The sequence below is a fragment of the Micropterus dolomieu genome, linkage group LG13, assembly GCF_021292245.1.
Source record: "Micropterus dolomieu isolate WLL.071019.BEF.003 ecotype Adirondacks linkage group LG13, ASM2129224v1, whole genome shotgun sequence".
In the NCBI taxonomy this organism is placed as follows: domain Eukaryota; kingdom Metazoa; phylum Chordata; class Actinopteri; order Centrarchiformes; family Centrarchidae; genus Micropterus; species Micropterus dolomieu.
Window position 1 is genome coordinate 9,370,582 of NC_060162.1, and position 13,314 is coordinate 9,383,895.

Below are 13,314 nucleotides of genomic sequence, written 5' to 3' on the forward strand. Positions count from 1 at the left end.
ATAAATACCTTTATAATAGACAACTTTTGTTCAATTTTAATTTATTTGTCAGGGACAGTTTAAACTAAAAGTGGCTTTTAATAAGCACTAAAATGTCAGAAATCATATTGTACCAAATGTTTTTTGTCCGTGTTTTAAAGGGTCTCGACACCAATCGTCCACCCACACCGTTGTTCTCAGTTATTTTGCCTGATTAGACCTCCCCTCAGGACTGTGTGGGCATGTGCAGACTGTGCGTCATTGTCATCTCTCTGACTCACCTGCTTGTTATATTGCATGTGTATCGAGGGCAAGACATAAGGCTCTTTTCACAGCAGATAGGACAAGTAAAGGTGTAATTAAAAACATTAAGAAGGGCTCTGTTCCATTCAGTGTGTACCTGTGAAAAATGGTATATGCAGCTTTAGTTTAACTTCACATTTGTATCTCTCTGGCCATGTCGATCCCCTCTGCATTGGCTCTGTGCACCCCAATTTGAAGCCATCGATTTAGATAATGACAATGTTGTTGGAAATAAATGTAACAACTGATTTTATATACTTTGACAATCTGATTTAATATTCACTCTAGGTGTAAAAATAAATGTGTCATCTATTGGAGCTCCTGTCCTATTAGAAGTTAAATTTGCACAGTACTTTTATTTTCAAAATCTGTTAATGTGTATATACATTACAGTGTTCCAAGTTTTATGTTTCCATTAGTCATGATAGTGATCTTAGCTGTCGTATGAAGAAATTAACACAGATTTCTTTCAACCATATTGACAGGGAAATGTGAACACTGGTGCATACTTCAAACCCCACTTTCCGTCAGTCTCTTTTTCTCTTTCACTCACAAGCACACACACATGAACTAATCACAAACTCTGTCAATTAATCATGTGATTCAGCTTGACCCTGGGAGTTGAAGAAGGACAGTTTATCCAGGTATGTGAGGGCCTTGCAGGTCACCAGGCCGTAGTACGTCTTTAACAGTGAGCATCTTCCACCTCTCTGTCCCAGGTCTGCCCACACTATATCTAGTTCATGGCTTCTCATTCCTGCTGAGCTAAACAGATAGCGGTAACAGCAGGCGTTGTAGCGGATATGTTTCTCCCCTGAGAACCTGGCACTGTGGGTAGGTGCCACACCAGCCTTCTGAGCACAAATGCCCACAAAAACATCAGCTGGCAAAGGTGCCCGGACTGCTGCAGACACTACATACACTTTTCGGACCACATCCTGGGACAGAACATAACTCGTCCCATCACAGTATTCAGGCAGGTACTTGTCAGGGTAGAGAGCCGGGAGCAGGTAGCCTGGACTGTTGGGGTCCCTGTCAGGGGAGTCCCTCTGGATCACCCTACCTAGATAAAGATCCTCTGGGTGCCTGTGCAGCCCGAGTAGGTAGCCTCCGATGGCAGGGAGGTTGACAAACACAGAGTCCTTGGTCAGCAGAACAAAGCGTGCCACGGGACAGAAGGTGATCACCCAGCGAAGTGCCAGCACTGTCTTTTCTGTTGGCCCACGGAGGGATGAGTCAGTCACAGCATGACCCTGGACCATGTCCCCATATCGGTCAGACTCTATCATGAGGGCCTTTTGTGCATCGGAAGTCTGAGTTGATCCTAAGAAGAACAGTATCCGCACTGGGAAGCCTTGGACGAATGTTTGGTTGGCCCATGTCCTCCTGACTGCATCTCTTTGGGTGATATTAGCTGTGGAGCTGAAGACTAGAGTGAGGAGGAAGAGGTCCGAGTTTCTGCAGGCATCAGGGTTAGCAATGGGGTAGGCATGGGACACGTTCTCCCTGGCGTTGCTCAGGTCAAGTTTCCTTGCTTTCTCTCTTACATCAGCAACCGTGCCATCAGTGTAGACCCCAGGTGTGGGCTGCAGGAGGTACTCCTCGACAAAGTCCGCCCCAAACAACAGGGCATGGAAGAGTAGCACATTGAAGAGGAGGAAACACCACTGGTGGGTACGCAGTTTGCAGGGAGAGCACTGGAGCATGAGATCAAAAAACAGAGTATGAATTATCATAAAGGTAGCGAATCACACTTAAATTAAAATTTCATATAAGCTGCAAAGAAGTAACACTGTACCTGCATGACAGCCTTGTTGTTTATCTGTGTTTAGTAGCTGTATTAGCTGTATGTGACCAGAGGACCTCCCGCTGTTGTCAGTTATACAACACTACTTGCTGACAGACTGGGTTTCCACTTTCATGAAACTCTAGCAGCATGTAACCCTGCACCCCAACCCCAAGTCACATGCTTCATCAAGAGGAGAGTATCCTGTATCATGTATACAACATTAATGATACCAAGAAGGAATAGTTTAACCATACCACAATGACATTAAGGGGCCACTCCAGATGTGTTTTATGGCATATAAAAATACCCTACTTTGAATAATGATTTATGTCTAATACCTTGATAGAAATTCTTAAAATTACATCTACTCCTTCTCTCGCAATGAAAAATCCAGAATCTATCAAAATGCAAATATTTTTAATTTCAAAAGTTTAAATACTAGACACATGATGTCTCCTACTTCCCTGAGAAGTCTCTTTTCAGTGTATGTGCACTGTTGGCTTCGACTTTCCAGATCACAGTTGTCTTAGTTGCAAAGTGGACTATGATTGGCTTTGCAGTGCAAAATCACCATTGTAAATGTCAAGCTCATATTTAAGGTAACAGTGAAACATTCCCCCTACAGCAGATAAATGTGAAAACTTCTAGTGTCAAACTCATACATCATTTTGCACAGTGAAGGTCAAACATCCACTATAATATTCAGACTATAAGATAAAGTTATCTTTTAAATTAAAGATTTAAATGACAGACATTCACTGGCTCTGCACCTGAAAGACTGTGAGAGAAGAGGTTTATATTTAAATTGTCAAAAAAAGATGTCCTTTTCAAATTGTTCAATTGTTGATGTTCAATTATTGATGATATTGATTGTGAGGAGCGATCCAGGTGCATCAATGGAATGCCAGTAAAATTGCTGCCATGACTGGCCACCGGCCAGTGCATGCATGTTCCCATTAATGAACAGAACAATATCTGGAAGCACTGCAGAGCCCAAATTGCATGTTCTGAGATTATAGGTGTTCCACCATATAGTTATGGGGAGCTGATTTTGCACTTGTTTTCCCTCCATGACGAACATTAGATTTATGAGCTTCGGGTAATGTTATTTGGTATATAAAATAACATTACTCGAAGTATAAAACGCCACTTGACCACTATATATTTACAAAAGAAAGTAATTTTTAACACAAATAGGGAGTGGTGGATGTAAAGAATTGTAAATTATGTTTTACTATAATGTGTTTTAGACCGAAGTGGACAGGCTGAAAGAAAAATAAATCAAGTGGAAGCTCCCACTCCGCCCAGCAGGTGGCAGTAAAGCGCCATAACGTTGAATGTCAACCGCGTTAATTATGACGGAGAAGAAGAAGTTGTCGGAGTCGTTAGTCGGTAGTTTGGTTTCCCCAAACATTGACAGTCATGGCTGCTTCCATTGAGAGTTTACTGGAGGAAATCTCCGGTGTCGAAGATCCAATTGAAGAGCTAAAGAGTTTAAAAACAGCTCTACTATCGATACCTCTCAGCGCGTTGAGAGACTCTGTGAGCGGACAGCGTTTTAATGTGATATTCACTCTGTTAAACTCAAATCAGAGGTTGGTTTGGCACAATGCATCTCGTTCACACTGTTCAGCAAACTGCGGTGTGTGAACTGCTGAGTCATTCAGCTGTCAGTATTTGATTTTAGTATCATAAACAGTTACTCAAACAGTAGGTAAACATACCGGAAGGTTAACTAGCTAAATAGGCTGTGTTTACCCGTTCTAGTAAGCAAGCTAACTGGCTACACTACTACTAAACAGTGCAACGCAGGTGTGGGCAGGGACACGTTTCCGTCGTATAGCCCTCTATTATTGGATTGAAAATGAAAATAACATGGCTGACTTTCATATTGAGGGCAACAGAGCTCAAAGCGTTGCCCTTTTTACACACAGTCCAATAAATTAATTCGTTTTGTACGGTACAGCAGCAGAAATTATTTTTGCTAACGTTACACATCCTATGTTACGTTATTCAATATGGATGTGAACACCGTGAAATTAGCCGTTTAACTGCATAGTCATTGCTTAATTTCAAGTTTTGCGTGCTGGATTATAGAGGCTACCAATGTAAACATGTCACTGTCCAAACACTCACACAGACTTACTTTTTTGCTAATTGATTAATTGTTATATCTCTGACTGTTCTTCCTCTTCCTTGGCAGTAGAGAGAATATCTGAGCTTAAGTGTCAGACAAAACAGCAATTTCAATATGCCAACTTGACTGCACTTGTACTGCACATTTATATTTACTAATGTGAGCTGTGTTCACAGGGAGCAAGTTGAGCTGTGTGTGGACATCCTGAAATGCATCTTAATGGCCCTCAGCCCTGTGTCCCTGGCCCAGAACTACAGAGTGGAGATACAGGGGGGTCTGACCCATCCTAATGAAACTGTTAAAATACTGGCCTTGACACAGGTAGGCTGCTCGCACACAGTACACGCACATACACAGACTTTAAACCACTGACCTTGTCAAGTTTTTATGTTTTTCAGATTGGAAGAATAGTGGAGCACCCTGACGCTGCAACTGAAATCTTCAACAACCATGACATTCTTCGAGCGGTGATCAACTGCATCGGAGAAGAGAAAATTGCTGTGGCAAAGCAGGTGAAGACCTAAGCACGCAAATATCCTGCGTATTTAATTAATATAGAGTGGGTTCAATAATTGTTGTGTTTCTTAGGCCATCCAGTCCTTGTCGAAACTGAGTCACTCCAAGCCCGGGTTAGACACATTGTTCCAGAGCGACCTGCTGAAAGTTATGAAGGATGTGATGAACACAAGTGACATTGTCAGATACAGGATATATGAGGTAAGCTCAACTGTGTGTCACTTTGGGTTATTTTGTGGCTGATGATGCAGAAGTAGCAAATTTTTTTGTGATATACGAGTTTTTATTTGGATGGAATCAGAGGAAAAGATGACTAATCATAACAGTAAGTTCTGCCAGAATGTGTGGGCACTTAGATTCAGTTATATTAAAGCTTCAATTCGTTACAGATGAACTTGTAACCATGTACATAGAAGCAACTAAATTAATAAACTAAAGTTTATTTCAAGTTTATACTGCATATAAGCACACATAAAATAGCTCTCGTATTGATTTCCCTAATAAAGTTTTCTTGCTGCTTGCAGCTGGTGGTGGAAATCTCTTCTGTATCTCCCATTTCCCTTGGATACTGTGCCAATAGCAGCTTAATTTCTCAGCTGATTGGAGAACTGACAGGAGACGATGTGTTGATCAGGTAATAAGTTTTATCATATCATAGGTACGGAGAGTGTCTTTACATTTCTATCAATGCTACATTTGTTCCTCTTGTTGCCTTTTCCTCCAGAGCCACAGCCATTGAGATGGTGACCTCTCTAGCCCACAGTCAGCATGGCCGACAGTATTTGGCCCAGCAGGGTATAATGGACAAGATCTCCAACATGATCAGAGGAGCAGAGACTGACTCGCTCTCTTCTCTCTACCTTCCTGGTGAGTCTCTTGAGAAAACTGCTCCATTAAAACCCAGAAATACAGCAGTTACTTAAGTTACTGGCTCCTTTTTTTATGTTTTTTGTTTGTTTTCCTGTTAAATCATAGGCAGATGTGTCAGACTATTTTCTTCTATTATGGGAGCAAATCATTTCAGATGTAAAAGGGAACATTATTATGTTTAGATGGAGTATTCCTTTATTTAATACAACAATTCAATGCTGCATTATTCAGTTCTTTACTGTTTGAATTTTACTCTCGTAGGTTTGGTGAAGTTCTTTGGAAACCTGGCCATTATGGACAGCCCACAGCAGGTTTGTGAAGCATACCCGGTTTTCCAGAACAAAGTGTTTGAGATGGCTCTGGACCCAGACCCTGTGATGATCGGCGTGGCTCTGGACACTTTGGGATTACTTGGGTCTACTGTGGAAGGGAAGCAGGTCCTTCAGAAAACAGGTTAGCTTGTTATCTTTCTCCCAGGCTTTATTTAATAAAAGCCAAAGATCCCAAAAGAGAAATGGAGAATGTTTACATTATTGTAATTCTAGCTGATGTCTTCAGGTGAAAAGTTCAAAGCTGTGTTGTTGAGAATGAGCCAGCTTGCCAGCTCAGGCGCTACAGAGCTCAGAGTGCGCAGCTTAGACGCCATATCACAACTTCTCACTCTACAGGTATGTGTGTGCACATGCAAAAGTATATTCATAGCCATACTTCTTTTTTTATGTTTTTAAATGACATCTTCAGAAAAAACGTTGATCACATCATCATTCTAAAATGCTTCATTGCAGCCAGAGCATCAGACAGAAGACCTCTTGGCCCTCACAGAGTCCTGGTTTCACCTTTTGTCTAAGCAGCCCATGGACATGATTTGCAACATTAGCACTCAGCCGTTCCCAGAGCTGCATTGTGGGGCTCTGCGGATATTTACTGTGAGTGCTCAGCTCTTTCTAACTACCATTATTTCCTCCCTGTGTTACTGACTTTTTTGAAAACCTGTTGAACTATAGTTATTGGAAGATTTCGTCTTGGTGTCTGTACCATTACACAAAACCATAATGCCGTCAACATTGCTCCAGTCACATCTGTATCATCACATTTGGTTGTGTGTGTTTTCCAGGCCATCGCTTCTCAGCCATGGGGTCAGAAGTTAATGATCAGCACTCCCAGTTTCATGGAGTTCATTTTGGATCGTTCAACGGGTCAGACAAAGGAGGCCAAAGACGCTAAGTTTGAACTGGTGGGGTCGATTGTATGCTCATCGACAGCAGCAGAGATTCTGGGCAGCCAGAATTACATCCGTCTGAAGACTTATCTCAGAGAGGGACCGTACTATGTTTCAGCTGTGGCCTCAGTCAGTACAGAAGGAGCAGAATGATGCAAACAAACAACAACAGTACACTTCATGGGTTTCTGGTTAATGCTTAAGTAATGGGTAAGTGCCTGAGTAATCAAACTCATTGTTAACACATTATTCACTGCCTTCATAAACAATTCTTCTGATAAATACATAAATAGTTCTTACAAATCAGGACATGATGTTAAAACTTATTTAATTTTCAAACATGAGTTGACAAAAATGCTTATACACCTACAACATAAAGCCTGAAAAGGAAGGTTTAAGTACTTTGAAAGTATTTAAAAACAAATAATTTGTCTTAATTACATGCTTTGCCTGACACCTCAGCTGCTGTTAATTTAGGCCGATCTAAACACATTATATTTATCAGGCATTTCTGATAGGACTTTAAACTTTGTTCAAACTTTAGACTTTGTTTTTGTCATATTTAGTCACCACACCTGTGGAGTAAATATAATAGAGTATTAAGTAAAGTATTGAAATGTACGTTATATCAGTTTGGGCTTAGAGATTGCACATTTTTTTACAGAAAGCGTTACAACCTGGGGGCTTGGAGTTTGAAAGATTTGGGCAATTAGAAGACAGGGAGGTTCTAACGTAAGACGCTATTGAGTTGCATTATGTAGGAGTGAGTGATTTTGAAGCTTGACCCATACTAGATATTTAAGGTTGGTATATCTTGGAATCCGCTGCTTTGGTTTTCTCGTGTAAGTCACCCAGCGTTATAGAAACACAAAATCGCTGGAGTATCCCAGTAACAGTTAAATTTATTGTGACAAGATGAACTTCCATGAAGGATGTGAAAATCCACACACAAACACATCAAACGTAGCCATTGTAAGATGATGGATACCTGTTCACGTCACTATATCTCCACATCATATGACAATGTCAGCATGGTCTTCTCAGAGTGTTTACCAGTTACTTAAGCAATAATTAAAGAACTTATCCTCAAATGTTTACCATCCAGGCGCTTATAAACACAAATTCCCTTCATCATATACAGTATCTTTCAAATCAAACAGGGTGCGACCAAAAATGCAACCTTGCTGATCAAACTCCAGCTCTTCAAATGCTTCAGACATTGATTACATTATTTTGTCAAATATTTTGTTTACTAAATAAAATTGATATAGAATTTTTTTCTTTTGCAATTAAAGAGGATGTAATCTGACACCTGATGTTTTTGTTTACTTGTCATATTTTGCACAAGGGTAATTATTACAACCAGAAATGTGATTCTCAAATTTCAAACACACCTTGAAGGTTTTTTAAAACAGCCATTAAATTTTTTGTAGCACCAAGTAAAGTCAGTTTAATGGTATGTTTTAGGAGAGTAGGCAGAAATATTTTTCCACTCTAGTCTCACGCATCTATGTCAGATAGTTTTATGTCTTGTGACAATAAATTGGACCTCATTGGATCTGTTAATACATGAGGGGGTATTATCAATGTGAGGCTTTTCATTAATTTCACAGAGGGGACAAGGAGTTTCCAGTTTCTCTGAACAGACAAACCATTAATCTGAAACTGGATGGAAGCAGTACTGCACGTGGCTTGATCAGCAGCTTCACATTGAAAAGCTTAGTTATGTCCTGTTCTTAAATTTTGATTCTCCTCAACCATCGAGCATTAAACCCACACATCCAGTGGGTTTGACTTGATTGGTTAAACTTCATTAACAACTCATTTAAGGAGAAATATGACTAATTGGCCATCACTTTAAAAAAAATCATTTTCAGATTTAACCCAACATGTGAGATGATTATTTAATGTATTTGTGTCATATACTGCTGTGTTTAAAGTAAGTGATACGAAGATACAAGACCTATAGTTGGCTATCAAGTGTTGGACTGGGTTTGAGATTCAACTGAAGTTCTTTGTCTCCACTAGAGGGCGACAGTTCAACTCTGCCTCCCTTAGACACGCAGTCTATCAGCAGTCAGGCAAATTACTGAAATCCAGTTTCACATTATTAATTCTTAGAAGTACGCCAATTCTTTACTTAAGTAATAGTGGGAAACCCACACTAAAAATCCATGACAAGTAAAAAATATTACATTCAAAATCCTTATCAATAAATTATGCTTGAAGTATCAAAAGTAAAAGTCCTAGTTTTGCACAAAAAAAGAAAAAAAAAAGCTTTTTACTATATATCATGGTTGTTGGTGCTAGAGGAAAAGTCATGGTCACACTAAACTCATTAACATTTATCCTCTGGGAACTAAGAATGTCTGAATGTGTTGTGATATATGGCAATCCATCAAATAGTTGTCAAAAATATTTCCTTAAAAACAAAATTGTCAACCTCATGGTGGCTAGATGAAAAATCTGATCAATACTATGCAGGTGAAATCTGGGGACTAGAAATGCCTGTACAAATGTTCACAGCAATCTATCCAATAGTTGTTGAGATATTTCAGTCTGGACCAAAGTGGTGAACCGTCTGCCTGACGGTTCACCACCTTGTATTTTCTATTTCATAAACACCATTTTCTTGTGAAGAGTTTAGGCTTTCTGGTGTTATTTTATCATAACCCACCTGCAGATCTCCCCAGGTGGGATAATCTCACAGGTGTGACTTATCTCCAGTAAAAAAGACTTCCCGCTTTAGTCAGAGTGACTGACTCAATCCCAAACATCCATCATAAGCTTAAAACTCTTCAACAACCTCATGTGACCGTCAACCCAGTGAATCATATCACCTCTCCCACGTCTCCTCCATACTTGGTCCAGTTTGCGTCATCAAATAAACAAAGAAATAAATAATAATAGAAAATCCAGTCAAGCAATCTTTTCTCTGTACATTTTATTTTCATTTCTTCTTCTGGCACTTCTGTGAGTGTAAGTCATTTAGCTTCTCCTCCTTTTCGTTACCTTTTATGATTTTCATCACTGATGTTGAGTTTTAGTGTTATCCTAAAGGATAAAATTACAACAAATACTGGAAGCCATATCATGTTACAAAACATTTTTTAAAAAAACTGTTTGTGATAGGATTCTTCTTTGTGATGCTTTATATTTACCAATCTCAGTCCTCTTTGGTATTCCACAATATGAACTGTAAGCATTAGCTCTTATCCCAAGAGCTGCCTGTTAATCCCCGTGATGCTGCTGGCCTCTGTAACATCCCCTGCTGTCTGTCAGACTATGAGACGCCTCCTGGGTTTTACTCTTTGTGAAAGGTGGGATGATCTGCTGCTTGAGCTCAACACACCTGAGAATCACTGACAGCAGGCACAAGGTGGAAGGAAATGTGGGATTTTCAGATTTTACTTATCACTCATCATCAAGCCATTGGATTTCTTATGGCATATTTGAAAAAATCAGTTTAAGAATTATAAATATGCACAGCAGCTAAGACAGAGTACCCTGTATCCTTCATGCGAGGACATTTCTGTTATGTAAAGAAATATTAATTTTTGAATTTGGAGATCCACACATTTTGATTTGCCATGCGATCATCTTGGTTGTTGTTGCTGTCTTATAATGCCAAGCGGTACAGAACACTTTAGTAAATAAATCTCCAACCTATGTGAAAACTACTGTTCTGGTCCACACAAAGGCTTAAAAATAACACATCACATGTGAATTGTAGGCAAACTGACATTTTTGTATATGTATTTATCATATTATTTCATTCTGTATATTAAGCTGAAAATGTTTCTTGTGCGAAGTCTAAGTGCAGGGATGGAATGTAATTAAGTGCAAACAATTTTGAGGTACTTTTTACTTCTACTCCACAACAGTTCAGAGGCAAGTATTATACTTTCTACATGACTACATTTATTTGAGAGATTTCTTTTCAGATTCAGATTTTACATGAAAACAAACATAATATTATATAATACAATGCATTATAGATTTCTCAAAGAAAAATAGCACATATTGTAGGGCTCCTGGTCACATTTCAGATGTCTATTTATTGTTAGCAGCTCTAAGAGTGATTTCCAATCTAAACTTTACAAATGGTTTCATTTAAAGGAGTTTGTGGCCCAAAGAGGTGAAATTATACAACAATAAAATAGTACTTACGCCTTGATATATCAGTATTACAACCTAATAATATCATATATGATTAAATATCAGTCACAGGGATATTCTGCAGAATGAGTAGGTCTACTTTATGTACATTTTGCTGATAATAGCTACTCCTGTACTTTTAAGTAGGATTTTGAAGGCTGGCCTTCTGCTTCTACTTCTAATTCTAACTGTTACTTTTACTTAAATTACCTGAGGACCAGTGTTGGGAAAGTTACTCAGAAATTGTAATATATTACTAGTTACTTATTACTCCTTAAAAGAGTAATATTACTTTAGTTATTAGCGGTGTTCACGAGAGAGAGAGAAAGAGGGAGTGAGCAAGCAACGAGGTGCTGCACGAATATATGCTCCTCAATACAGCACCTCGATCAAATATAATCAAACATGTCCATTCTTCCTTTAGTGTTTGGCTATCAGCAGACATGAACAACAAAGTCGTCGATTCATGTCAAGGATGGTGCGTTCAGTAACGAGTAACGCAGCGTTACTTGCATTAGTAACTAGTAATAATATTACTGTTTTAGAAAATTAATTAGTTACACTAGGCTACTTAGTTACTGGGAAAACTAGCCTAATATTATTACAGTAAGCAATCTGGTACTCTTGCTACTAATAAAGCGTTACTGCCCAACACTGCTGAGGACATTGACATAGGCCTACTTAGTTCACAATAAAAATTGTACACTTGTACAATGTAATCCAGTACTGCTATGAGAAATAAAAACCTTTTGAATCTGGTAATTATATATGTTTTTTCTCCTTTATGTCACAGTGTTGACTCAGCTCTGTAGCCATTATGATTCTATTGTGCAAAGTCTTTGTCTAAATGTCAATGTTCCCATTTAAACGTCACTTTTACCTTCTGGAAAACTTAAGAGAGCCTCCGACAGATGGCGCTAATCTCTCTCTACTCATCAAGAGTTGGGTGATAATTCACCAGTTATGTCATTAGGTGTACCGCTACCTCAGGAAGGAAAGCTGTCATGTTCACTGCTGCAGACGTGTCCTCTGCATCTCACAGAATATTTCCACTCACACGATTTTTTCGACACCCAAATTATTTCACTTGCATCTTTCAGTCTGATTCTTGAAAGACTTCATTAGCCAGTTGTCACTTTGCTCGCAGCTTCTTTTCTGCGTTGGTTGACAGTAACTCCTCCATACCTCCAAGATGCACCTGAATAGGTGAGGGGGGTCATCCGCGGGGAGATATAACCCGGGCTTTTAAAAGAGCGCGTCTTTCTTTCCGGGAGTCCGCTCCTTTTTGGCAGATCACCCTCCGATGCAATTAACCCAGGAAGAAGACTTTGTCAAGGGGGACTCAACGCCGACAACCGCAGCTCTCCAGGCCGACGGCAGCGCCGGATCTTCGGCCAAAATGTGCAGCGAATGTTACGAGAACCAGTCATTTGTAAACGATGATGGGACCGTGAACGACCACAAACCTCGGTAAGAGAAACAGACAGGAATCAAGTTGTGAAGGAAAAACTTGAAGTGTCATGTGTGGAGATTAATAATGAATAACTTTTGCATTATTAGCCTTCACGTTTCTGTTGTAGCACAGTGTTCACAATCACTGTCATGCTTTGTAGATTAGGGGTTTGTTTGAATAAAAACTGTGAAAAGTATCAACAATCTTTATATTTGATGAAATTTTAATATTTTGTATTCAGTTAGTGGTGCAGTGCGTATATAAACATGCTGCTTTTTAGATTATATCAGTGTTTTCCCAAAGCTCCATCCACACATTGTCTACCTGTCACCACTGTTGTTTGTTCAGCTGTTCACTGGCTTGCTCTCTGTCTCAGCTTTCTCCATTACAGCTTGGATATTATCTGCTGTATATTTGGTTGCATAACTAGAACTAATAATAAACACGTTAATTAATGTTTTAGTGTATTGGACAATGCATCTGTGTGTTTACTTTGGGACATTTGTGTCACTTGGTGACAAAAAAAAAAGTGTTTTAAAAAACTATATAGTTTTTAAAAAAAAGTATGTTAAAGGTCCCAAAGAAGATATAGCCTACAGATGAGCTCAACAATCTAACCATAAAATTTCTCACTTAATGTCTTTGGCTCTTGATTCTCCAGAGAACAAAACCAGTGCTCCAGTGTGCTTAATGAGATCTGAGTGGGGCTCTTTGCCATTGGGTTTTGTTTGGTTAAGTTAGATGGATGGATTTCATAAAATCCACATGGGAAATATGCCCTTCATCTATTATGCAATAAGTTTGACAAGCTTTATGGAGGACCTTAGCAAACAGACAGACAAAGTGATGGAAGGTGTAAAGATGGAGGAAAGAGAGGTTCAAGGCTTTTG

The 13,314-nt window shown here is 39.3% G+C and overlaps 2 protein-coding genes across 3 annotated transcripts; one reads left to right on the forward strand and one right to left on the reverse strand.

The window, feature by feature from the left end:
- Positions 1 to 872: 872 nt before the first annotated feature.
- On the reverse strand, positions 873 to 2,086 carry LOC123982197 (beta-1,3-galactosyltransferase 9). Its single transcript, XM_046067614.1, has 2 exons — positions 2,081 to 2,086; positions 873 to 1,979 (listed from the first exon to the last, which is right to left on the reverse strand). The coding sequence occupies exons 1-2, from the start codon at positions 2,084 to 2,086 to the stop codon at positions 873 to 875; spliced, it is 1,113 nt and encodes a 370-aa protein (XP_045923570.1).
- Positions 2,087 to 3,444: 1,358 nt separating this feature from the next.
- Positions 3,445 to 8,122, forward strand: psmd5 (proteasome 26S subunit, non-ATPase 5). 2 transcript variants are annotated; one of them, XM_046067540.1, is made up of 10 exons: positions 3,445 to 3,666; positions 4,385 to 4,529; positions 4,607 to 4,720; positions 4,797 to 4,925; positions 5,249 to 5,358; positions 5,449 to 5,591; positions 5,856 to 6,047; positions 6,153 to 6,262; positions 6,380 to 6,520; positions 6,709 to 8,122. In XM_046067540.1, the coding sequence occupies exons 1-10, from the start codon at positions 3,494 to 3,496 to the stop codon at positions 6,964 to 6,966; spliced, it is 1,515 nt and encodes a 504-aa protein (XP_045923496.1). In that variant the 5' UTR covers positions 3,445 to 3,493; the 3' UTR covers positions 6,967 to 8,122. The 2 variants fall into 2 exon arrangements, with proteins under 2 accessions (XP_045923496.1, XP_045923497.1); XM_046067541.1 differs by having other exon boundaries at positions 3,480 to 3,613.
- Positions 8,123 to 13,314: the final 5,192 nt, after the last annotated feature.

Bases quoted from the DNA above. Each gene is read 5' to 3' on its own strand.
- psmd5 (XM_046067540.1), top strand. From the start codon at position 3,494: ATGGCTGCTTCCATTGAGAGTTTACTGGAGGAAATCTCCGGTGTCGAA. The intron at 5,592-5,855 runs GTGAGTCTCTTG...TTACTCTCGTAG, and splicing joins CTCTTCTCTCTACCTTCCTG to GTTTGGTGAAGTTCTTTGGA. The intron at 6,521-6,708 runs GTGAGTGCTCAG...TGTGTTTTCCAG, and splicing joins GGGCTCTGCGGATATTTACT to GCCATCGCTTCTCAGCCATG.